The 26,242-nt window shown below is 42.7% G+C and overlaps 1 protein-coding gene across 3 annotated transcripts; it reads right to left on the reverse strand.

The window, feature by feature from the left end:
* Nucleotides 1–2,577: 2,577 nt before the first annotated feature.
* On the reverse strand, nucleotides 2,578–25,490 carry CCDC51 (coiled-coil domain containing 51). Of its 3 annotated transcripts, none has more exons than XM_032208401.1 (4): nucleotides 25,469–25,490; nucleotides 17,689–18,036; nucleotides 14,278–14,442; nucleotides 2,578–3,719 (listed from the first exon to the last, which is right to left on the reverse strand). In XM_032208401.1, the coding sequence occupies exons 2-4, from the start codon at nucleotides 17,929–17,931 to the stop codon at nucleotides 2,937–2,939; spliced, it is 1,191 nt and encodes a 396-aa protein (XP_032064292.1). In that variant the 5' UTR covers nucleotides 17,932–18,036; nucleotides 25,469–25,490; the 3' UTR covers nucleotides 2,578–2,936. The 3 variants fall into 3 exon arrangements, with proteins under 3 accessions (XP_032064292.1, XP_032064291.1, XP_032064290.1); XM_032208400.1 differs by lacking the exon at nucleotides 25,469–25,490 and adding an exon at nucleotides 24,650–24,753; XM_032208399.1 differs by lacking the exon at nucleotides 25,469–25,490 and adding an exon at nucleotides 24,646–24,753.
* Nucleotides 25,491–26,242: the final 752 nt, after the last annotated feature.

Here is a 26,242-nt window from a genome sequence, read left to right on the forward strand (position 1 = left end):
CCATCCAGTCAGAGCTGAATGGATTCCCTACCATCCAGTCAGAGCTGAATGGATTCCCTACCATCCAGTCAGAGCTGAATAGAATCCCTACCACCCAGTCAGAGCTGAATGGATTCCCTACCATCCAGTCAAAACTGAATGGATTCCCTACCATCCAGTCAAAACTGAATGGATTCCCTACCATCCAGTCAGAGCTAAATGGATTCCCTACCACCCAGTCAAAGCTGAATGGATTCCCTACCATCCAGTCAGAGCTGAATGGATTCCCTACCATCCAGTCAGAGCTGAATAGAATCCCTACCACCCAGTCAGAGCTGAATAGAATCCCTACCACCCAGTCAAAACTGAATGGATTCCCTACCATCCAGTCAGAGCTAAATGGATTCCCTACCACCCAGTCAAAGCTGAATGGATTCCCTACCATCCAGTCAGAGCTGAATGGATTCCCTACCATCCAGTCAGAGCTGAATGGATTCCCTACCACCCAGTCAAAGCTGAATGGATTCCCTACCATCCAGTCAGAGCTGAAGAAGCTTCTTGGATGAGAAGTGAAACATCTTCAAAGAAAAACCAGAAAGTCCAGTTGCCTCTTGAAAAAGCACCTTTGAGAGAAGATGAAAGAAGGTACAATAAAATGGACTAAAACGTAATATACAAATAGATCAGTGGGAGAATATGTGGATGAAACAAATGACGTTCACATTGTGCTGTAATCTTAAAGAACATCTCATAAAGTGATGTATTGTTGATATTTGTCACCAAAAAAATAGTCTAAAACTTACGAAGATACCTCATATGAATGCTGGAAATGTGAACAAGAGGGGACTTGTAAAAAAATAGACATGTAAAAAAGCTTTAAAAAAATTGGATTGAAATACATTCATTCATTCAGAAGACCTTAAAGATCTTAAAACATCTGAAACCAGAGATATTCCTTTTGGGACTGATGGGCAAATATTTGGAAAAAAAAACAATGCATGGAACTTTATTTTTACATATGATAGCAGCAAGACGTTTATATGCACACAATGATCGAAAGATTTGACATCACTTACAATGGGGAAAACCTGATGGCGAAGTTGATAGGAGCTGTATGATTAGAGAATAATGCTGATTGGAAACCCCCTTTGGGACTTTTGGCATGAAATAGGAAAAAAACGAGAATGGATTTGATTAGATAAAATGGTAGTTCAAGTAGCTCTCAAACCTCCTCACCATGAACCCCCTATAACAGAGGTGGTATTCAGCAGGTTCTGATCAGTTCTGGAGAACCAGTAATGGAACTTTTGAGTAGTTCGGAGAACCAGTAAATACCACCTCTGACTGCCCCCGCCCCATCTATTCTCTGCCTCCCGAGTCTCCGCTGATCAGGAGGGAATGGGGATTTTGCAGTATCCTTCCGCTGGAGTGGGGAGGGAATGGAGATTTTACAGTATCCTTCTCCTGCCACGCCCACCAAACCACTCCCACCAAGCCATGCCACGCCCACCAAGCCATGCTCACAGAACTGGTAGTAAAAGATTTTGAATCCCACCACTGCCCTGTAAATACCTGTTGTGGCCACGGAATCCCAAGACTTAACTCAAGACTTAAATCATAACATTTCTTTAAGTCTTCACGGAACCCCACGGAACCCCCCTGTGATGACATTCCCCCCCCCTCCATTGGTCTGTGGACCACAGGTTGAGAACCACTGTAGTAGATCATAAAGTAACAACAGCTGTGTTACAAAGACTTTAATGTAAATTTATATTCACAACTGCTGCAAAGAAAAGCCAGAATCACTCCTTGGCATTTGCTTGTCTTCCTTTTTTCTTTCTGCACTTTTGGCTTTGTGATTTTTTTTTCATTCTTTACCTGTTTCTTTCTTCTACTTTAATTACTACCAGTGTTTATCTCTATATCTGTAACTTCTAATAAAATTATCTTTTTAAAAAAGGCAACTCGGTCATCCGAATGGCTTCTCTCATTCATCAACAGCTCAAAGGCATTGAGGTTTTCTGTCAGATTCCAAAAGCAAGGAGCACCAATGGTGTAAAAAAACCCACAAATCATTTGTCTGTCTGCATAGAAGGGGAATCTGCAAAAGACTCTTAGAGAAAACTTCATTATCGTATTTTTCGGAGTATAAGACGCACCTGAGTATGAGACACACCTTAGTTTTGGGGGAGGAAAATAAGAAAAAAAATATTCTGCCTCTGCCTACCAACATCCATGGTATTTATCTGGCTAGCGTCCTGTCAGTGTGTGAGAGAGTTGAGGGCTGTTTGGAAACAAACAGTATTTGCTGTGTTAGCAACAAGGAAGGAGGTAGAAGGAGCCTGGCCGTGGCTTGTTCTGTACTAAAGCTGCATGCTGTGCTGATATCTGAAACTAAAACTGAAAGTGAAACTTCTCCGCTGAACTACCACTTGCAAAATCTGCTTTTGGGATTGTATATTTGCTTAATGTGTTATTAATATATATATAAAGAGAAGTTACTGAATCCTGCTGAATCAGTTGCTTGTGTGTGCTTTCTGAATGTGATTGCTGCTGCGAACTCTGACACGTCCTTGCAGCAAATAGTGAACGGCCAGGTCAGTTTCAGCACATTATTGCAACCTGATTCAGCATGAGCAGCTGATTGGCGGGTGGACCAGTCTCCCAGAATACCTCCAATCAGCTACTCCAGGCCGCAGGGATTGCCACAGACCATCGCCTCCTCTGTGCCTTGCGTTTTTGGCTATATTCGGTGTATAAGAAGCACCCAAATTTTCACTCTCTTTTGGGGGGGGGGGGGAAGTACGTTTTATACTCCGAAAAATACGGTATATCCTGACTTGGGCCCTCAACCACCAGGCGCTTCTGCAAAATGACTTTGAGGCAGCATTTATGTTCAAGGTACACCCTTTTATTATGTTTTAAAGACTTTTGAGGAAAACGGGCTAAACTGCGGTCTAATTTCCCTTCAGCATTATATAGAGAATGGGGAAGCTGACAGCCAGCAGGGTACAGGTGAAGGCTGTACTGTAGATGGAGTTCTTCCTCATTTGGGCTTCCAACCTCTTTTCGGTGTTGCACAATTCGAGAACCACCTCTTCTGCCTCTAAAGGCTGGCTTTTGGCCTCTGAGGGAAAGCTAAGCAATCCCCTTTCCTCAGGTACGGACTGAGGTACGACTTTAATGTTCTGTACTTCACGGACCACCTGCCCTAAGTTTTTTTCCAAATCACAAAGCTGCTCCTGCAAGCTGCCGAGGAACGAGCTGATTTGTTTAGAGTAGGCCAGCTGCTCCCTCACAGAAACCAAGACAGGGTCTATTTTTAGTGAGGCGCTCGATCTGTCTTTGGCCAAGGAAGCCCCTTCCCCTTCCTGCGACGTCGTCACCGTTGCAAGTTGCAGGATGTTCTTCAGACTGGCAATGAGGTCACCGAGATCCTGTTTTTGGGAGTGATAGGAGGTGGCTTGATCCCGGATGGCTTCCTGAAGGCTCGCAGGGCCCTTCTGGGCCTCGAAAACTAAGGCTTTTAATTCTTGCAACCTAACTCGGTTGATGTAAGTGGAGCCCAGGACCCCAATCACGGCCCCCAACACGGAGCCAATAATGGACCAGTTCTTTGTCTTCTCAGCTCTCGTTCTCTCTTTTTCGTGACTTTCCCGCACGGCGGCAGAGAAGAGAGAGAAGGCTTCCCTCTCAGATTCCTCGGCTGTTAGGTGGTTGATCCGGTACCTTTTCTCTTCCTGTAAGAAAGCCAACAGGTCTTATGAAAAGCCATCACCCCTCACCGCAAGTCGTTAAAAGCCTGAAGAAGCAAAGTAAAAGAAACTCAATGCGTCAGACGAGAACGGAATGAAGTTGGCCCCGTTTTACCACTCCCAGCTCAGGTGCCTGTTTCAAGTATTTGCTAAAGTATTTAATATCAAGTATTTGATATTTGGAGGTGGGAATGAAATATCTCACTTGCTAGTTTCTGCAGGTCAAGCTTTTGAGAAACACACAAGTGGGACCATTCGGGGGCTTTTTTGGTTTAACCTATAAGACATGCTGATCTGCCTGCAGATTTGCTGTCAAGGGTCCATCAGCATACAATCTTGGCTTAAAACTTTAAAGTAATACTGTGGTTTTACAGGTAGTCCTCAAATTACAACGGCAACTCAGTCTGGAATGTATGTCGCTAAGGGATGCAGTTGTCAGGGAAAGCGCACAGGGGGCAGCGCGGGTCAGGGAGCGTTCCCAGGGGTGTGAAACGAATCAGGGAAGGTAATGCAGGATTGTGGTGCAGGTCGGGGACGGTGCAAAAATTGCCAGGAGTTTCAGAGAAGGCGTAGCACGGTCGGATAGGTTCCATGACGGTGCAACATGAATCAGGAAAGGTAAGGATATGAGGGAGGGGGTGAGAAGTGTGGAGAGGGTGAGTAAATGGTGTGCAAGAGGCAAATCGGGAAGCAGAGATGGTGCAATCGGGTGCAAGAATGGAAGAGGATCCTCTGTGAGGGAGACGAGTAGTTGAAAAATGTGATTAAAAATGTATAAATATAAATAAATAAATGGTGAGGGTCGGAGGGGATGAGAGGACGAGAGAAGCATGGTACTAAAAGGGGGCTGCAAGTGGGCTGGAAAGATGTATAAGCCTCAGTGTGGTCAGGCAGGGGGCATGAGATTGCAAGGGGGTACGGGAGAGGCACATGTCACGGGTCAGGGAGTGTGCAAGGGAGTGTGCAAAAGGCATAATTAGGGTATGAAGTGTGAGAGAGGCGCAGTGTGGCTTAGGGAGGGTGTGTGGGGGTGCATAAGGAATGTGGTGTGGGTCAGGAAGGGTATGTGAGGGTGCGGCACAGGTCAAGGAGGATGTCACATACACCTGAGGGATGCGTTTAAACCAGGTAAAACCCATTTAAAATGGGCAAAGCCCATTTCAGGGCTTTTAACAATGGTAGCAATGAACTTTTCAGAAGACTCAATGTTGATAAAAGAGTTTGGGGGGTCCAACTGCAACCCGGAACCTCAGAATTGTCCTAGTCAAAAATCTCTCGCTGCAGTTTCACCAAGGATTGCCTGTCTGATTAACAGGGATGAGCACAATCTGCTCCTCTGCATGATTTGTTCAAAAGTAAATTTCAAAAACTCTAATGGGATTTACCTCCCAGTAATTAATCAAGTGCAGATTAGAGGCCTTCATGGAAAGGGAGAGGCCAGATGTTCAAGCTAGTAAAAGGTGAGGAACACAAGACATTATTGCTGAGGGATGCTGGATAATTGGGATAGACCAAGAATATCCCAAAGAAGGCGGTTCATTGATTATAGGCAGGCTTTTAGATTGTGTTGAATATGTCAAACTGTAGATTATGATTTTTAAAAAAATGAGAATCCCAGTTCATCCCATTGTCTTTGTGAAAAACTTACACGTAGGTCAGGAAGTCATAGTACAAACAGAACTTGCAAAACACATCAGGTCCAGATTTACAAAGATATATGCAGACAATCCTTGATTTACGACCACAATTGAGTCCAATATTTCTGTTGCGAAGCAAAACAGTCGTTATCTGAGTTTTCCCACATTTTACAAGCTTTCTTGCCACAGTTGTTAAGTGAACCACTGCAATTGTTCAGTTAGTTACATGGTGGTTAAGCGAATCTGGTTTTCCCATTGACTTTGGTAATCAGAAAGTTGCAAAAGGTGATCACATGACCCCCAACTCATTCCTGCCCCTGAAACAGGATGAAATCTCATTTCCTTTCAGCCTGCAATATTTTAAGCTTCCCTGAAAAAGGATATGCCTCCTGAACTTAATGCAGCTTTCATCCTTTCTATCCTTGGCAACTTTAAGTCTTGTAGACTTCATGTTGGCTGGGGAATTCTGGGAGTTGAAGTCCATAGGTTTTAAAGTTTCCAAAGTTGAACCTCCCTGCAGAAAGGTGAGTTTTGCAGATACTTGATTATTTGTGGCAAATGCCTCATTGGAGTACCAACAAAGTCTTTGTTTGTGGCATTGGATTTTGAAGATGGACTTAAGGAGGTAGATTAATCAGCTTTTGCTTACAGTCTTTAAAAGAAGTCGTTTATAAAAATTATAACATTACTAGCAAATAACAGGAAACCTGGAAGCTCACAAAGCCATCAGATTAAATCTACAGTGTAACAGAAACCCAAGGGCAGAGGACTGAGGTCAGGAATAAGGCTGTGCTTGGCCTCGTCCCTGCGATGACTAATTTTTCTCATCTTACTAATGTCAGTAGTTGCCACTAAAAACAGAGCCTTTTTTTCCTAAAAAGTTTTATTTTGATTTCTCATATATACATTCACAAATATACATTCTCAATATGTCCTGTTAATATGTATGTGTTATCTTTTAACTTTTGTCACAATTCATTTAAAAATGTAATCGGGGTTCTTTTCCTGCCACCCCATACATCCATCTTGTTTTAGAATGACCCTACTTCTATTTCCATCTTTTTTTCCTCCCACGCTCCCTTCTTCTCTCCCTTCTTCTTTCCTCCTCTCCTTTCTCTTTTCTTCTTTCCTCCTCTCCTTTCTCCTTTCTAAAAAGAGTCTTACATGCATCATTCTACTCTAAGTTTTCTTTCTTGGTCACAGAAGTGTGTAACCAAGAAATATAAACCAGGTTTTAGATTCTGTGCGGTCGTGTGTGTTTTTTTTTTTAACACTGTGTGTAATCTAGGATGGTGGCATTTGCTTCGGGAAAGAGCAGTGTGATTCTTCTGCTTTATATGATGGTTCTCTTGTCCTGTTTTCCCTTTGGGCAAACACATCTGGGATGCTGGGAAGCAACTCCCTCTGCTTAGCTAGAGAGCCATGTCAGCTAGAGGATAGGAGCAAATCCCCTTTCCTCTTTTCTCATGAGCAGCCTCTCCCATGGGAGCAGGACATAGCCCTGTGTTGTTTTTAATGCATCATGAAGCACATTTCGGAGGGAAGCAAAGGGAAGGTGGAAATAGCTTCATCAATGTATGCCAAGAGCAGAACAAACAGGTTGAAATTTGGTGAGCGCAAAGGCTCCCGTTTACAATTGGATTGTCGGGATCCAACTTTCCCAGACTGTTTGTTGAAGTTGCACAATTGAATCCTGTTGTCTGTTGGGAAGTGGGCAGATCAGAAGCTCTGACCATGCAATAAGGCACATTCATGATGTGTGGCACCATTTCAGCCACGACAGAGTACCCAATAGTGGAGCTCATTTCAAGGAAGCCTATGGGGAGAAAGAAGCTGAAGAGAAGAAACTGGATTTGATACTCAAAGGTGTGAGGGATTGTAGCCAGAACAAATAGACATATTCATTTAGGAAACAATCTGTTCCCTCCGAGCCTTCGGTCCAGCCCTTCCAAGCTCATCGGTTCATTGCCAAATTGCAATTTTGCAAGGTGACAAAAGGGGTAGAAACTTAAATTGGTGGGAAATAATCATACAAATTAATATAGTATTAAAATAATCATACAAAAACAGATCCAGGAAACTACAGACCTATCAGTCTGAACTCAATACCAGGAAAGATTCTGGAAAAGATAATCAAGCAATGAATTAGCAAACACCTAGAAGCAAACAATAGCCAAAAGCCAACATGGGTTTGTCAAAAACAGATCATGCCAGACTAATCTTATTGCATTCTTTGATAATGTGACAAAATTAGTGGACCAGAGGAATGATGTCAATATAGTTTACTTGGACTTCAGTAAGGCATTTGATAAGGTAGACCATAACCTACTACTAGGTAAAGTAGAAGAATGTGGGTTAGACAGCATCATCACCAGATGGATTCGTAACTGGCTGACCAACCGCATTCAACGTGTAATCCTCAATGGAACTGAATCTACATGAAGTATGCAGTGGAATACCCCAAGGCTCTGTTTGAGGCCCAGTACTCTTCAACATCTTCATCAATAATTTGGATGAGGGAATAAATGGGGAACTCATCCAATTTGCAGATGACACCAAGCTGGCAGGAATAGCCAACACTCCAGAAGACAGGCTTAAGATACAAAAGGATATTGACAAACTTGAACATTGGGCACTATCTAATAAAATGAAATTCAATGGCGAAAAGAGTAAGGTTCTACATTTAGGCAAGAAAAACAAAATGCACAGGTACAGTATAGGTAGTACTTTGCTCAACAGTAGTAACTGTGAAAGGGATCTTGGAGTCCTAGTGACAACCATTTAAATATGAGCCAGCAGTGTGCAGCAGCTGCCAAAAAAGCCAACACAGTTCTAAGCTGCATAAACAGAGGGATAGAATCAAGATCACATGAAGTGTTAATACTACTTTATAATGCCTTGGTAAGGCCACACTTGGAATACTGCATTCAGTTTTGGTTGTCACAATGTAGAAAAGATGTGGAGACTCTAGAAAGAGTGCAGAGAACAGCAACAAAGATGATTAGGGGACTGGAGACTAAAACATATGAAGAATGGTTGCAGGAACTGGGTATGTCTAGTTTAATGAAAAGAAGGACTAGGGGAGACATGATAGCAGTGTTCCAATATCTCAGGAGTTGCCAGAAAGAAGAGGGAGTCAAACTATTCTCCAAGGCACCTGAGGGTAGAACAAGAAGCAATGGGTGGAAACTAATCAAGGAGAGAAGCAACTTAGAACTGAGGAGAAATTTCCTGACAGTTAGAACAATTAATCAGGGGAACAGTTTGCCTCCAGAAGTTGTGAATGCCCCAACACTGGAAGTCTTTAAGAAGATGTTGGATAGCCATTTGTCTGAAATGGTATAGGGTTTCCTGCCTAGGCAGGGGGTTGGACTAGAAGACCTCCAAGGTCCCTTCCAACTCTGCTATTGTATTGTAAATTGCACATAACACCTTTTCAACTATGTCAAATTAAGTTTGCATCTTTGTGCTATTCAACTTTTGGAACATGGGGTTCAGGGAATTGTTTTGAGGAATCTAAATGGAGAGCTGGGAGGGGTTCATGCCAGTTGGTATTTACCCTTGGTATGGTGCCAGAGAAGACTCCTGCGAGTCTCTTGGACTGCAAGGTGATCAAACCGGTCAGTCCTAGAGGAGATCAACCCTGACTGCTCTTTAGAAGACCAGATCCTGAAGAGGAAACTCAAATACTTTGGCCACCTAAAGAGAAGGAAGGACTCACTGGATAAGAGCCTAATGCTGGGAACGATTGAGGGCAAGAGAAGAAGGGGACGACAGAGAATGAGGTAGCTGGATGGAGTCACTGAAGCAGTAGGCGTGAGCTTAAATGGACTCCAGAGGATGGTAGAGGACAGGAAGGCCTGGGGGAACATTGTCCATTGGGTTGCGATGGATCGGACACGACTTTGCAACTAACAACAAAATTGTTGTTAGTACAGCCTGCTGACTTTCTGTACTGAGCAGCAGGAATTACGGGTGTTTTAACTTCCCACCGGTCAGTGGTGGGATTCAGCCAGTTCACACCTATTCAGGAGAACCGGTTGTTAACTTTCTAAGCAGTTCGGAGAACCGGTTGTTGGAAGAAATCTCCTTTTGTTTTTTTCCATTTTTACATGGGTCAGACATGACTTCGCAACTAACAACATGTTTGAGTAGAACTTAAATCTCCCCATGTCCCCCACAGCACTCAATTTATTTCCAGCAAGCATGCTTAGCATTGCAGCTGGAGAAGGGAATTCACTTAGCAATACAGCTGGAGAAATAGAGGAGCCCTGGATAGTTTGATCCTGGGCCCAGCTGCTGCATGGGAGAGGATCCCAGAGTAGGTATGAATCCTGCTTGTCTGAAAGGAATTCCAAGAAATAACATTACAGGTATTCCTCGACTTATAACGATTTCTTTAGTGACCATTCAAAATTACAACGGCTGTGAAAAAAAGTGACTCATGACCATTTTTCACACTGCAGCATCCCCATGGTCTCATGATCGAACTGGCTCGTATTTATGACGGTTGCAGTGTCCCAGGGTCATGAGATCACCTTTTGTAACCTTCTGGCAAGTAAAGTCAACGGGGGAAGCCAAATTCACAACCATGTGACTAATTTAACAACTGCAGTAATTCTCAAAAGTTGCTGTGGCAAGAAAGATCGTAACATGGGGGAAAATTAAACGGTTAACAACTGTCTTGCTTAGCAACAGAAATTTTGGGTTCAATAGTGGTCATAAGTCGAGGACTACCTGGATTCCAGCCTGTCAAGCTAGTCAATATTCTTCCCAAGAAGTATCAAGAAGCACAACCCAGAGTTGCTTTCTAAGAGATGCATGAATGAGTACATTTTCTTTCTTGTGTCACCTGACCTGTCCTAGCTATCCATCAAGTATGATGTAAAAAGCAGGTAACTCTGAAATTCTATGTACATAATAGTAGCAAAAGACTCTGAGAAAGATGCATTCTTTTACCCTGCACTGAAGGGCAAAAATGGATGAAATATTTTGATTTGACTCTTCTTCCTTCCACCCATTTATTTCTGTATCCACAAAGTGACACGTGCGTATTTTGGGAATGGAAGGAATGTAAGACCTTCTTAAAAGCACTTCCAAAAGGAAAGCTGTGTTCTAGATGGATTGGCAAGTTGGCAAACAGCAAGGCATGGGAACCATGGACAAAAGAAAAAGAAATTACTGCTAAAAATATCTTCTGCTATATATATAAAAACGGATGTGTGTGTGTTACATTCCAGCATAACTCTGGAACACCTCGAGCAATTTCAACCAAACTTGGTATACAGATGACTTACCCTCTCGGGAAAAAATTTGTGAGGAGGGGGGAGACATACCCTCGGGGTGTGTGTTGTTAAGATACAGCATGTTGTGCCTTCAAATGGCTTCTACTGTGCAGCCCAGTGGAGTTGCCGTGGTAACGACTTCACAGTACAGAAGATGTTGGATAGCCATTTGTCTGAAATGGTATAGGATTTCCTGCCTAGGCAGGGGGTTGGACTAGAAGACCACCAAGGTCCCTTCCAACTCTGCTATTGTATTGTATTGTATTGTATTAAATAGACAATTCTAATTAAAATTAGCTTTCCATGAATGCAGTGAAAAATTCTGGACATAATGCTCAGTTTTAAAGACAGCCAGATCATTGTTGACTTATCATTCTACCACCTGAGAGGTGACTGGACTTGATTTTATAACCATTTTTACTACAGCTGTAAAGCAAATCACTGCTGTCATTAAGCAAACCACATGGTTGTTAAGTGGATCTATTCTCCCACAGCAAAAACCACTGCAAATCGCAGTCACATGACCACACATTGCTGCAACCAGTTTTAAATGCGAGCCAGTTGCCAAGTATTTGAAATGCAATCATGTCACTGAGGGGGTGTTATGTGTGTCCAGGAGCTGATATGGAAGAAAGAGTTCAAGGGGTAACATGTTGTCTCTGTAAGGCTTAATACATCTCTTAAAATTTCTCAACCCCTAATTCTCAATTAAAACAAAATAAAAAACCTACTAGGACAAACAGAAGTGTTTGTGGACTGTAGGTGACAATAAGAGCTGTGGTGGTGCAGTGGTTAGAATGCAGTATGGCAGGCTAACTCACTGCTCACTGTCACAGTTCAATCCTGGCCAGCTAAAGGTTGTCTCAGCCTTCCATCCTTCCAAGGTTGGTAAAATGAGGGCACAGATTGTTGGGGGAAATAAGATGACTCTGTAAACTGCTTAGAGAGGGCTGTAAAGCACCGTGAAGCAATATATACGTCTAAGTGCTATTGCTATATTAAATGCTGCTGTAGAATCTAGGGAAGGCTGAGTAATTATGTTCTCTGCTTTAAGAACAGGGACAAGAGTTTTGCACAATAGCAATAGCATTTCAACTCATATACCGTTTCACAGTACTTTTACAGCCCTCTCTAAGCAGTTTACAGAGTCAGCATATTGCCCCCAACACTCTGGATCCTCATTTTACTCACCTTGGAAGGCTGGAACAATGCTGTTGCATTGCATATTACATGGACGATAATCTCTCACTCAGCCTGCCCGATCTAAAGCATGACTCAGTGTTTCTCAAACTTTTAGATGCGTGGACTTCAAGTCCAACAATTCCCCCTTCAGCCATTGAGGAATTGAAATCCACATATCTTAAAGTTGCCAAAAGTTGGGAAACACTGCCTTAGATAATCAGAAGGGAAGCTTGCACTTACAAGCACTAGGATGCTTTCTGGAGCTTACATTTCACCTATATTTTTGAAGCCACGTGAGAAAAGAGAAACACCCTCCCAGTTCCTCTAAGTAAGTCACGCAAACACTCAATGCTTCATATCCCAGGGAAGGCAAGAAATAGAAATGAGGTTCAGTCCTGTTTAGCTTTTCAAGATCAACCAAAATCAAGTGCTGCCACCTACCTGACTAAAATCTCCTTTAATTATTAGTTACTTCGTGGAACCATCCATGAATTTTTCTTGGCAACAATATTGGGTCTGACTCCTCTTACATGTTTCAACCACGATTAGCTTGAAGCTGTCACCAGGTAGTCCTCGTCTTACAACCGTAATAGAGCCTGCACTTCACAGATGTAAGTCGTGATGGTCGTAAAACCGATTGGCCAGATGACTGACTCCTTTTCACCCAATTTTACAAACTTTTTTTGCTGGGCTCATTAAGCAAATGCGGCTGTTGTAAAACAGCCATCAAGGTTGTTAAGCAAACGCCACGGTCATTACATGAACTAATGGTTTGCTATGGACATGGTTTAGCCGACAACCCAAGCACTCAGTTTGGTCACAAGGGTGTTTTTTTTTGGGGGGGGGGGTGAGACAACCAGCGTAACTTTAAATTTGGGGCTAGTTATGCCCCAATGCTAAGTGACCAGTCATATATCAAGAGCAACTTGTAAACTAAGTGCCTTGATAAATTAAGTTTTAGGATTGCATGTTCTCAGTTTCTACTCTTAAGACTATACTTGTATTATGGGAAAGAAACCATGGAAAGCTGTGTACCGTGTGCCCCAGGCATGAAATGCTCTAATTTTTGCTACTGGTTCGGCAATGGGAGTGCATGTGCAGCCCTTCTGCACACACGCAGAGCATGTGTCAGGAATGGGAGGAAATGCCAGCAGGGCAGTGGAGATTGGACCATGTGATGGACTTGTGGGGGTGGGGGCAAGATCTTGAACTTTCAACTGAGTGAGGAAAACCGGGAAGCTTTCAGATTCGGGTTTTCCCAGATATGCCAACAGGGCTCTCTTAATAAATTGGAACTTTGAGCAATACTTTGCTTTGGACTCTGATTTATTTTTGGGTGCTATTTGGAACCCTGACACCGTGATGACGCCTGGGCAGGTGGGCAGAACCTTCCGCCACTGCCACTACAGGTTCGCCCGAATCAGCAGAATATCACCTCTGATGCGCCCCAGCTCACATACCTCAACAAATCTAACCTTTCCTAAGCTGCCTTCAGAAATACCAAACCGAAAGGAAAGCACAATTACTCAAAATAATCAATAAAGAGAAATCCCTCTCCCCAGAATAAATTTAGCAAATCCAATTATCCAAATGTGATTGGTAGCTAGTTGAAAATGCTCTCTGTATATAAAAGGTCAGCCTATTGTTAGCATTTTTGCTGATTAATTGAACGCTTCATTTCTTTCAACAAAGGCTCTGGCGGTATAGGATTTGGCTAAGCTCCCTCCTTAATTAAAAGAAACACTTCCATAACCAGTCAGCGAAACTATGACAGCTTTTTAATTGGAAATCCTATTTTCCATTTTAACACAGAGGTAGCCAACAGTGGCAAGTTTACGATCTGTGGACTTCAACTCCCAGAGTTCCTGAGCCAGCATGGTTGGCTCAGGAATTTTGGGAGTTGAAGTCCACAGATCGTAAAGTCACCATAATTGCATATCCTTGTTTTAGCATGTCCATCTGAAGCAGTTCAAAAATGAGGGAGAATAAAAGTCCAATAAAAGTTATCATGAAGGGCTCAGTGGCTAAGATGCTGAGCTTGTTGATCAGAAAGGTGGGCCGCTCGGTGGTTCGAATCCCTAGCGCCGCGTAACGGAGTGAGCTCCCGTTACTCGTCCCAGCTTCTGCCAACCTAGCAGTTCGGAAGCATGTAAAATTCCAAGTAGAAAAATAGGGACCACCTTTGGTGGGAAGGTAACAGCATTCCGTGCGCCTTTGGCATTTAGTCATGCCAGCCACATGACCACGGAGATGTCTTCGGACAGCGCTGGCTCTTTGGCTTTGAAACAGAGATGAGCATCACCCCCTAGAGTTGGAAACGACTAGCACCTATGTGCAAAGGCAACCTTTACCTTTACCTTAAAAATCCAAACATAACTAAAATTCAAAAAGGGAAAGCAGGCTGATTCAAATGCCTCCCACACCCAGGGCTCTTCTTACCTGCAATAATTTGTGCTCCAAAGTTGCCAGTTCCAGATACTGAGCGTCATCCCGTGAAACTCTGTCTAAGCGATCCCGAATTTCTTTCAATTTCAGCTGCTGAGTCTCCCACGTGTCACGGGTTTCTCGTACAATTCCTCGAGCAAACATAAACTGTTTTTCAGCCTGGAAGACATTAAGACAAAAGGGAAAGTTGACTGTATGCTTATCCGATAGCCTAAATAAGATACAACTGAACTGCAAAGATTCAGATTGCCACTAGATGGCAACAAAGAGTTTTGAATCTTTCCACCCATCTAGTGATCCTGTTGAGTTTGCAGCCTGGTGCAGGCCTGCAGACATCTTTTCTGTTGGCTCTTTGGCCTGCCACACTTTCTATTATTCTACTATGCATTTTCTATTGTGGTAAAATGGGAGGGGGGGATTCTACGGAGTTAGATGCTATGTAGCCATAACAAAATTCTTTCCAGAAAGCCAAGGTCATCCTTCGTCTCTGCACCTTTGCACCTGACCGGAACTGGATGGGTGGAACTGCCACCATGGCAGTGGAAGATGGACCATGTGATGGACTGGTGGGTGTGGGGGCAAGGTTTTGAACTTTCAACTGGATGGGGAAAACCAGGAAGCTTTCAGATCCAGGTTTTCCCAGATGTGCCAACATGGCTCTCTTAATAAATTCGAACTTTGAGCAATACTTTGCCTTAGACTCTGATTTACTTTTGGAGGCTATTTGGAACCGAGACACCCAGATCCACAACCGTGGCCTAATCCACCAGAATGGGGTGAATACTTGCTTTCTTCAGCTAGCATATTTTGGCCATGCTTGTGTGAATTCTGGCAATGGCAATGCCATTGATTGAAACTACAAGGCACCAAATTGAGATAAACAAGCTTATGCTAATAATAGTAGGCATGCTGCATAAAGGATGGGACAAAAATTATCAGAGAAATGTTATATTTCTAATACAGATAGTCCTCGACCTTTTCTTTAGTGACTGTTTGAAGTTGCAATGGCACTGAAAAAAATGACTTATGATCATTTTTCACATTTATGACCGTGTCCACCTCCCCACTTGGCAGGTGGCTCATATTTATGACCGTTGCAGTGTCCTGGGGGGATTATGTGATCACCTTTTGCAACCTTCTGATAAGCCAAGTCAAGGGGGAAGCCAGATTCACAACCATGCTACTAACTTAACAACTGCAGTGATTCACTTAACAACTATGACAAGAGAAGCCATCAAATGGGCCAAAACTCACTTAACTGTCTTGCTTAACAACAGAAATGTTGGGCTCAACTGCAGGCATAAGTCATTCATTATGTCATCCACTATGCAAGGGGAAGGTTTGGTTGTTACCATTCTAACAGCCTTTCAATCTACTGTGAAGATGGTTCCTTTGGATCAACTGTTTTATCTCTGTTGTGGCCCGCCAGCAGCCAGCAGAGCTGGCAGCAGATTTGGAAAGTGAGGAAGTTGGGGAGGAACATGGGTCAGTCCTGGAATCTGGGGAAGGCTCTGATGAGGTTTCTGTGTCGGAGGCAGAGAGGAGGCCAGAACCGTCTGACAGTTATCAGCTGCCTTCAGAGTCAGACATCAGTGGGGCAGACAAACAGCTGGAGCCTGTTCCCAGAGTGTGCGTGTGCAGAGTTGCCAGACGAAGGGAACAGCTAAAGAACAGGGGTCGACTTGGGAGTAAGGCCACAGGTGGACGATGAATGGCCCCTCCCAGAGGAAATAAAAGAGGAACGAAAGGGGAGTTTGCAGGAGACAATTAATTCATTCCTGCATTCTTGCCAAATATTGCGGTGTCTGAAAGATATTGGCCTGGCCACTCTCCAAGGGTGATAATGTTTGGTAATTGTGAACTATCTTGAAAGACTGGGAGAGGAAAGACTTTGCTGGAGAGGAAATCACTGTAAATTAAATAAAAGGGATTTATCAAGACGAGGACTTGGCTTTGTGCTGCTGGGAAGCCTTGATCAGAACAATCTCATCCTCTCAATTGTGACTTACAATTATTTGTTTAGTGACAGTCAGAAGTTACAGTGGCACTGAAGACAGTGACTTATAACCGGCTTTCACTCTTATAACCACTACAGCATCTGCCTGGTAACATAATCAAAATTGTACTGTAACGCGCTCTACATGGGGCTGCCCCTGAAGAGTGTTCGAAGACTGCAGTTGGTCCAGAATGCAGCCGCGCGAGCGATAGTGGGGGTACCTAGATACACCCACGTTACACCTATCCTCCGCGAGCTGCACTGGCTCCCCATTGGTCTCCAGACACGCTTCAAGGTGCTAGTCATTACTTTTAAAGCCCTACATGGTTTAGGACCTGGCTACCTGAGAGACCGCCTCCTGCCATTTACCTCCCAAAGACCAATAAGATCACACAGATTGGGCCTCCTCCAGGTGCCATCGGTCGGTCAATGTCGGTTGGCGGCTCCCCGGGGGAGGGCCTTCTCTGTTGCTGCCCCGGCCCTATGGAATGATCTCCCCGTAGAGATCCGGACCCTTACTACTCTTCCGGCCTTCCGTAAAGCTACTAAGACCTGGCTGTTCCGGCAGGCCTGGGGCTGTTGATTAGCATCCAGCCCCACTCTAAGCAGTATGCATGATGTGTAATTTTAATAATTGTATTCTTATTTTAATTTTTATATATGTCCCTTGTTTTGTCTGTAAGCTGCCCAGAGTCCGTAGGGAGTGGGCGGCATACAAATGTCAATAAACCTAAACCTAAAATTCAGGCACTTGGCACTGGCGTCTATTTATGACAGCTACACATCCTGGGAGTCATGTGATCATCACTTCTCACATGGCTTTCAACAAGAAAGTCAATCGGGGAATCCAGATTCATTTAACAACCGCATGATTCTTTTAACCACAACGCAGCTTAACAACTAAGGAAAAAAAGGATTGTAAAAATGTGGCAAAACCAGGGGTGAAATCTTAACTTTGCCACTGGTTCAGTAGCAATGTGAGTGCGCACGCACACACCACCTCTGCGCATGCACAGGACCTTCCGCACATGTGTAAAGTGTGCCTGCAAAGGTTAAGTGAAAGTTGGGGGAGGGATCTGCTGTGCCACGCAATTTAGATTAGCTAGAAAGCAGGAAATTCTGCTTTTTATCTAATATAAATCGTGATCGTCGGGAAAACCGGTTCGCCTGAACTGGTAGCATTTTTTTTTACTACCAGTTCGGACGAATGGGTAGCATTTTTACTACCTGTTTGGGCGAACTTGTCCAAACCGATAGCATTTCATCCCTGGGCAAAACTCACCTGCCTCGTTTAACCACAGAAATTTTGGGCTCAACTGTGGTCGTTAGTCAAGGACCACCTGTAAGCAGGCATTCCCACCAAAGAGAAAGAAATGCTCCCCCAAATTGACCAGTTATCCCTTTCTTACCTCTGTCACATTTCCCTGGGCTTCTCGGACTTCATTAATGCCGACAAATTCCTCGTATTTGTCCCACCAGCTTTGCGTGGTGGCAGAGATTTGCTGAATGGAGCGTCTTCCCAAATCCTTTCCAGCTCCAGAGAGGCGGCAAAGAAATACTTTAGCTGTTTCCATTGCGTTGGCTGCTTCAGACTTTTTGGAGGCCGGAGAACAGTACATCCTCACAAAAGACAACAAATGGGGACGTTGCATTTTGTGACGCACTGAGAAGTGAACTGAGAAGTCTGGGCACTTCACAGGAGCTGTGCAAGCAGGGCCACCATTCTGTGTGTGTGCGGAGGGAGGGGGGACTGATATCTGCAAGGAGAAAGAATCGAAGACAACAAGAGTACTACGTCAGAAGCCCATTAACAAAATTAATCTACAAAGGGTTTTTTTTTTTAAAGCAAGCCACAGGTTGAAATGTGTGTTCAAATTAATCCAGCACTGATGATGTTCCCTAGTTTGATAATGAAATGTATGCACGAAAAACCACGCAACACAGAGAGCACCCCACACTCAAATTAATCTCTACACCTGGAGCCACCCATAGAGTGATATGACATGCCAATGGACTCGCTACATCCAAATTAACAGAAAGAAGGAATAACACAGTTGGAAAGGACCTTGGAGGTCTTCTAGTCCAACCCTCGTGCTCAAGCAGGAGACCCTATAACTTTCCAGACAAATGGCTGTCCAATCACTTCTTAAAAATCTCTTCTGAAGTGATTAATTGTTCTCACCATCAAAAAAGAAAGGAAAGGAAAAGAAAAAAAGAAAAAGAATGAGGGAGTGAGAGTGAGGAAGGAAGGAAGGAGGGAAGGAAAGAAGGGGAAGGGAGAGGAGGAGGAAAGGAAGGAAAAGGGAAGAAGGGAGGGAGGGAGGGAAGGGGAAGAGAGGGAGGGAGGGGAAGGGGAACGAAAGAAGGAAGGAAAGCTTTTCCTGATGAGGAAAAATCACAGTCTCCCATACCACATAATTTTATATTTCCAGCTTCTACCCTGTATTCTCTCCCCCTCTGCTGGGTGGAGAAATTCAGCACATACATGTTTTTTTCTGGATGAGAAATAGAAAGAAACAAACATTGAAGACTCTTCATTATCTTAAGCTAATTGATTGATCTAGATAAACAGATAGAGAGGTCCATATCAGTTGTGCTCAGATTCTCATTTTTCCATGCAATACATTTATCTCGGCTTCTATTTCAGTTTGCAAATTTAGGAAAAAGATCCCGTCAAACTTTATAGATAGATAGATAGATAGATAGATAGATAGATAGATAGATAGATAGATAGATAGATAGATAGATGATAGATAGATAGATAGATAGATAGATAGATAGATAGATAGATAGATAGAGATATAGAGATAGAGATAGAGATATAGATATAGAAAATAGAAATAGATACAGATAAAGATAAAGATAAAGATATTCATATTTCTGGAAGCAATTCTGATGTAGGTATTTATATATATGTACAGCATTTTCCTTAAAAATATTCAAGTTTGGGGGAGCTTACTTTTCACTTATACATTTTTGTGCACACATTTTCTTCATGGGCCCATTTATATACAGATTTTTTGAACTATACCACCAAATTTTTAAAAATGTAGGAAACTGAAAGTTTCTGGAAGGAGATGGCTGTAAAAATTATTTCTAAATAAGCTGGGTTTTGAAACTTGAAGAATAGAATAGAATAGAATAGAATAGAATAGAACAGAACAATTCTTTATTGGCCAAGTGTGATTGGACACCCAAGGAATTTGTCTTTGGTTCCTGTGCTCTCAGTGTACATAAAAAGACAAGATACATTCGTCAAGAATCATAAGCTACAACACTTAATGATAGTCATAGGGTACAAATAAGCAATCAGGAAACAATATCAATGTAAATCGTAAGGATACAAGCAACAAAGTTACAGTCCTGCAGTCATAAGTGGGAGGAGATGAGTGATAGGAAGGATAAGAAGACTAATAGTAATAGTAATGCAGCCTTAGTGAATAGTTTGACAATATTGAGGGAATTATTTGTTTAGAACAGAATGTCAACTAGTTGCTAATCTTCCATTCTGAAGCAAGGATCCCAGGCAGTGGTAACTGGGATTCAACGCTAGGCAATTCTTGGATGACATGAATTTTTATTTATGTGGCCACTAGACTATCACAAGCAATTAAATCTCCGAGTGGTTTTTCACCATGAGATCGATTTCAGATTAGCTGCCTGGAGGCAAAATGGGGATAGTAAGACACAATTATTCAGTGGTTCCATTCCTACTTCGTTGACCAATTCCAGATGGTGCAAGCAATCATTGTTTCAGATTATTTTACTTTGCTTGGACTTCTAAAGGCTTTATCTGCTTCTCAGGCCTTTTAATCTCTACATGAAGCCAACATCGAAGGGTGATTACTACAAAAAGATGAGAATGAGAGAAATATATTTTATACTGTGCATAATGAAAAAAACCTTGTAAACAAAGAAATAAAAGAGAGCAAAAAAATGTATACGATTAAAAGGGTAGGGAAAATGTAGAGCAATTTTTATTTTTAAAAAATTAAAAATGCTACGGATGTGAACCAAGTGGATAAAACAAGGAGCTTCCAGCAAAATGGTTGGAAATTAAATACAAATCATGAGATTTGGGATGAAAGTAAAGTGAGAGGATGCCTGGAAGATTTACATGGAAATGATAAGCTATATTGATATGAATTAATACCCTTTTGTATAATGTTGTTATCCTGAAAGCTGCTCGTAAATAAGTTACAGGTGTTAGGAATGGAGGTATCTATAAAATCAGCCATAATAATTTAGTCTAGACGTTTGGAGTCAAAAGCCATTGATGCTCCTATGACAGCATGTCATCATCTAGGCCCTTCTACCATCCTGTGGACTGCTTATCCAAGCATAGGAATTGTTCTATCTTAGCTCACGTTAACTGAGACAGAGATAAACACATTTTCTTACCCATAGTAGTTTTTTTTAAAAGAAACTTCTCTGCACAGTTTCATGTTGTCTGTCAGATCTGCGCATTCCTGGAGCAGGTGGTTCTGCTCACAGGTATTCATGCCCACGTAACCTCTTGACTGGATTGCTATAATTGTGCTCTGCATGGGGCTGCCCTTGAAGACTATTCAGGAGCTTCACCTGGTACAAAATGCAGCAGCATGGGCAGTTACATGCCTCTCTAGAATGGCACATGTTACACCTCTGCTTTGCAAGTGGTATTAATTGCCAGTTTGCTTCCAGGCTCAATTCAAGGTGCTTATTTGAATCTTTAGAGTGCCTATCTCACATCTCATGGGATCAGGTTATTTGAGGCAGCGTGATCGCTTAGCAGTTAAGACTCTGGGCTTGTCAGCTGAAAAGCTGACAGCCCAGGTTCAAGACCTAAGTGCCATGCGATTGGGTGAGCTCAAATTCAAATTTCAAATTTAATGACTTTATATGCCGCCCAATCCCGAAGGACTCCGGAGCTCTCGTTTTCGTCCCAGCTTCTGCCAACCTAGCAGTTCGAAAGCAGTTCGAAAGCATGCAAATGCAAGTAGATAAATAGGTACCACTTCAGTGGGTAGATTACAGCGCTAGCCACATGACCACGGAAAGTTCTTCGGACAGCGCTGGCTCAGTGGCCTTGAAATGAATATGAGCACCACTATTATAGTTGTCTAAAGCTAGCAGAGTAAAATCTGCAAGGGTTCCTATACCTTTACCTACCTCTGCCCAATTACATCTGCTTATGTCAGGCACAAAGAACCAGAAACGAGAGGAAGAGCTGATCAGAGTGGCTTGTTTATGGCTGCTTGCCTACAGACAGGAATCTTGCCAGACTAAAGCATTCACTATATAACTATTGGATAAATATGAAGCTTTAAGGGGGCAATCTCCCTTCAGCTGCTTCCTCCCCACAAATGATTCAAAGCTAATCAGGTGCTTCACTCTTTCCCACAACTCAGTGCCAGATCGACAGAAGGGGTACTCTATGGGTGCAGTTCATGAAGCAGTAACATCTGGCAAGACTCAGAAGATGGGCCTTTAGTCTCGTGGTTCCTGCCCTGTAGAACATTATTTCCCTAGAAGGTGGGACTGGCCGTGTCTCTGACATCTTTCCAGAATTCCCTTAAAACACAGTAGCAATAGCAATAGCAATTAGACTTATATACCACTTCATAGGGCTTTCAGCCCTCTCTAAGCGGTTTACAGAGTCAGCATATCACCCCCACAGTCTGGGTCCTCATTTCACCCACCTCGGAAGGATGGAAGGCTGAGTCAACCTTGAGCCGGTGAGATTAGAACTGCTGATCTGCAGATAACAGTCAGCTGAAGTGGCCTGCACCCTAACCACTGCGCCACCTTGGCTCACTGCAGTAGTGACATCAGGCTTCCCAGAGAAATGGTGAACTAGTGAGATGGCTGTACTGCCTATAATACCGTTAATAATTCTTTCAGCTAGTCCGCTACTAGTAATTCTGACTGGAACTCTTCTTTGTAGGATGTTTTGAATTGTTACTTTTTATCATGTAGTTTTATTGCATGCCAACAATCACGTTCTATGAGATGGATGGTTACAATGATGTGAATAAATAAATAGGAAAAGTGGGGACTGGCAAAGAGAAAGAAAAAATGGAAATTAAAGACTTCTGAAAAGGAGAAACAATAGCTGGTAGGTCAAGATGGGCTGTAGATAGGCCATGACTATCCAAGTCTAGACTGTCTATCGAAGATTGAAGTGGAACAAGGGGTGACAAAGGGACATCTTCGCATATATATAACTACCTTAGGAGGCTGAAGAGAATATTGCCCATAAGACACTGACAGCCAACATAACTGACTCATTACATGGGGGAAAGAAATGGAATGTAGAAATACCACTGTAAGCTGCATGAAGTCTGCATAAGTTAAAGTTGCAAGTTGGAAAACGCTGTTTTAAAACGTATGATCAAATACATATAAATGAAGCTGGTGTTTTGTAAATGAAGCTGCTATATTGTTCATCAGAAAGAGAACAGCAGCACGGAAAATGAATATGCTGAAATGAATACTGCCAAAAATGTTTTCTGTGAGCAATAAGCTACCCATCCGGCAGCCACCCACAGAATATGTCCTATCTCTCATAGTCCCTAGATTTTAAGAGTTATATAAACTCTTTCATTCTAATGCTCAGATTGACACCTTTAGAAACACTGCTGTCTCTTATCGCTCGATCTTATTTAAATGTCCAAGTCATAGCTATGGCATAAAGCAATTTCCCCAAGCTCATTTCAGGAAAGCAGTTATGGTGTCCCCAAGCCAAGGAGCTCAGATCAGGGGTGAAATTCAGCAAGTTATGACCAGTTCTGGAGAACCAGTAGCGGAAATTTTGAGTAGTTCGGAGAACCGGCAAATACCATCTCTAGCTGGCTCCAGAGTGGGGTGGGAATGGAGATTTTGCAGTGTCCTTCCCCTGCCATGCCCACCAAGCCATGCTCACAGAACCAGTAGTAAAAAAAATTGAATTTCACTACTTGCTCAGATTCTATCATTTCTATTTTGCTAACTTGAAACGAAGGGTCGCTGGATGTAGGAGTTTTAGGAACTTCCCTGAGTCCAACAAAATTGTTGGCTTGAGTTGTAAAAAAAATTTTTTTTAAGCTCCTATGATTTTTTTGTTGTTTCTGGACAACCTTCAAAATCTTGTTTTCAGTCCATCTCCCCCAAAATCAGCACCATGCTGTTACAATTCTCACTCATTCCTGATAGGTAAGCTAACAGAGATGTTTCCTATTGCAATTCAACATTTTCAAAATCACTATATAGACTGCAGTGTTTCTTCGGCAACTTGAAGAAGTGTGAACTTCGATTCCTAGAATTACCTGTCTGGCTTGGGAATTCTGGGAGTTGAAGTCCACACATCTTCAAGTTTCCAAGGTTGAGAAACACTACTATAGAGAGCTATGAGGAAGGCTCGGTTAATCTCCATATGAAAAGCCTTTCACGCTCCTACATCTTCAGACTTCAGAGATCCGTTTTGCAGATACCCTGTCGGTTTTTAAAATCTAACCTTTAATTTGCCACCTTTATTTTTAAGCACTGTCATTATTATTTCAATTATTCCGGAGAGGAATCTGATGTTTGAATTCTATAATAAAATGTTAATGTTGTAAATACTGCATTCAGTTTTGGTCACCACAATGTAGAAAAGATGCGGAGACTCTAGGAAGAGTGCAGAGAAGAGCAATCAAGATGATTAGGGGACTGGAGACTAAAACATATGAAGAACAGTTGCAGAACTGGGTATGTCTAGTTTAATGAAAAGAAGGACTAGGGGAAGCATGATAGCAATCTTCCAATATCTCAGAGGTTGCCACAAAGTAGAGGGAGTCAAACAAGAAGCAATGGGTGGAAACTAATCAAGGAGCGAAGCAATTTAGAACTGAGGAGAAATTTCCTGATAGTTAAAACAATTAATCAGTGGAACAGCTTGCCTCCAGAAGTTGTGAATGCCCCAACACTGGAAGTGTTTAAGAAGATTTTGGATAGCCATTCTGAAATGGTATAGGGTTTCCTGCCTAGGCAGGGGGTTGGACTAGAAGACCTCCAAGGTCCCTTCCAACTCTGCTATTGTATTGTATTGTATAACCGCTGCCTGCTCTGTAACAATTTTTGCTTGGGCGGCACTTGCAAAGGAACATACAGATTGCTCCATTTAAGAGAAGTGGAAATCAAACTGCGATTTCAGGGGAATTAAGCCTCCTCGGCTAACCCACTGGATCTCAAAAATTAGAGCTGCACGCATGCAGGAAGTTATTTCTTCTGTCTACCCATTCCCTTGGCTGCTTTGGTGCCCTCCATTCCTAAAGCCTCCCCACGTGCATCTTTCCCGGAATCGCAGCAACCCCGAACCCTGCTTGTCTCTGCCCCGAAGGAACCCCTTCATTCATTCATTCACTCACTCACTACGATGTTCTCCCTCCAGTCCGCTACACGCTTCCTTCCTCGCGTTCACATGCCGCCGAGCCGGAAGTGTAACAAAAGTCGCGGCGGAAACAATGCAAGTCTCTCTGCAGATTGTAGGGAAACGCATTCAGAGAATTTAGGAGCGAAAGCGAAAGTCTTCAATAACTACGGAGGTTTTCTAAGGACGGTGGGGGTGGTGTCATTCTAACTTTAGTAAATCTATGAAGGAGGTGAAAACCCTCCCGCATTAGATCACGGCGAAACTTTCATTCAATCGTGTGGGAGGCGCTTCTCATAAAAGCTTTTGGGGAAAAAACTAGTGAAGAGATATGCCAGATTGGCCATTTCCATTAACCAGATTTTCCACAGTAATTTATATATTTTTATAATATATATTTTATATAATTTATACAGACGTTCTTCCTGTAGAACAGAAAAGATGTAGCTCTGTGGTATTATTGTGTGAACTTTACTACGGGATCCTTAGATATACTCTGTACTCTGTATATTTATCTACATCTATATAAATATATAAAAATGTATATTTTGTCACACGCGGGCGTGGGGTACAGAGAGTGCCTGTGAATGCATGTGTAGGAAGTTAGCAACCCCACTTTCCTAGAAAAAATTAAATATCCTAGGAAATATTGAAGAGGCACAATATTATATTTCCCTGGATGTGAAAAGGGAGAAACATATTTTTAAAGACAAAGTAGCTCCCTGCAGCTTCCCCCCCCCCTTTGTCAATGATCCATTAAGCCTCAGCTAGTGTACTTTATATAATAATAAAGGAAGGATTAGCCTTCCAGAGAAACTCACCACATGGCATCTGGAAACTGAAACTTGGTCCCATGGGAGTCTAACAACCCAACAGAATACATTTCTTACACAGGAACAGGAAACAGAGAGGTGGAGTGGAACAGAGAATATAAAGCCAGGAACTTTCAACCCTTCTCTTTCTTATTCACCCAACATTGAAGCATGTGATCACCTTTTCTGTTCAGGAACTCAAACCATGTGATCCTGTCCACCATTAAACCATCTTTCCAAGCAGCCTCCATGTCTCCAATGTCTCTTTCTCAACTTGGAGCCGAACTCAGAAGGACATTTCTCCCAACACATGTATGTATGAATGTGTGGGTCTTTGTGTATATATACATTAATACGGTAAAGATAAAGGTTCCCCTCGCACATATGTGCTAGTCATTCCTGACTCTAGGGGGCGGTGCTCATCTCCGTTTCAAAGCCAAAGAGCCAGTGCTGTCCAAAGACGTCTCCATGGTCATGTGGCCAGCATGACTAAACGCCAAAGACGCATGGATCACTGTTACCTTCCCACCAAAGGTGGTCCCTATTTTTCTACTTACATCTTTTACATGTTTTCGAACTGCTAGGTTGGCAGAAGCTGGGATAAGAAACGAGAGCTCACTCCGTTATGTGGTGCTAGTGATTCAAACTGCCGATCTTTCTGATCGACAAGCTCAGCATTTTAGCCACTGAACCACTGTGTCCCCTATATACATTAATACACACATATAAATGTATGAAAGTGGCTCTGTGTGATAGATGGATGGATGGATGGATGGATGGATG

Source organism: Thamnophis elegans, chromosome 2 (genome assembly GCF_009769535.1).
Source record: "Thamnophis elegans isolate rThaEle1 chromosome 2, rThaEle1.pri, whole genome shotgun sequence".
Classification (NCBI taxonomy): domain Eukaryota; kingdom Metazoa; phylum Chordata; class Lepidosauria; order Squamata; family Colubridae; genus Thamnophis; species Thamnophis elegans.

Excerpts from the sequence above, each read along its gene's own strand:
- CCDC51 (XM_032208401.1), bottom strand. The coding sequence starts at position 17,931 with ATGCAACGTCCCCATTTGTTGTCTTTTGTGAGGATGTACTGTTCTCCG. Across the intron at positions 14,443-17,688 it reads CCCAGGGAAATGTGACAGAG|GCTGAAAAACAGTTTATGTT; the intron begins GTAAGAAAGGGA and ends AATGTCTTCCAG. Across the intron at positions 3,720-14,277 it reads TGGAGCACAAATTATTGCAG|GAAGAGAAAAGGTACCGGAT; the intron begins GTAAGAAGAGCC and ends GCTTTCTTACAG.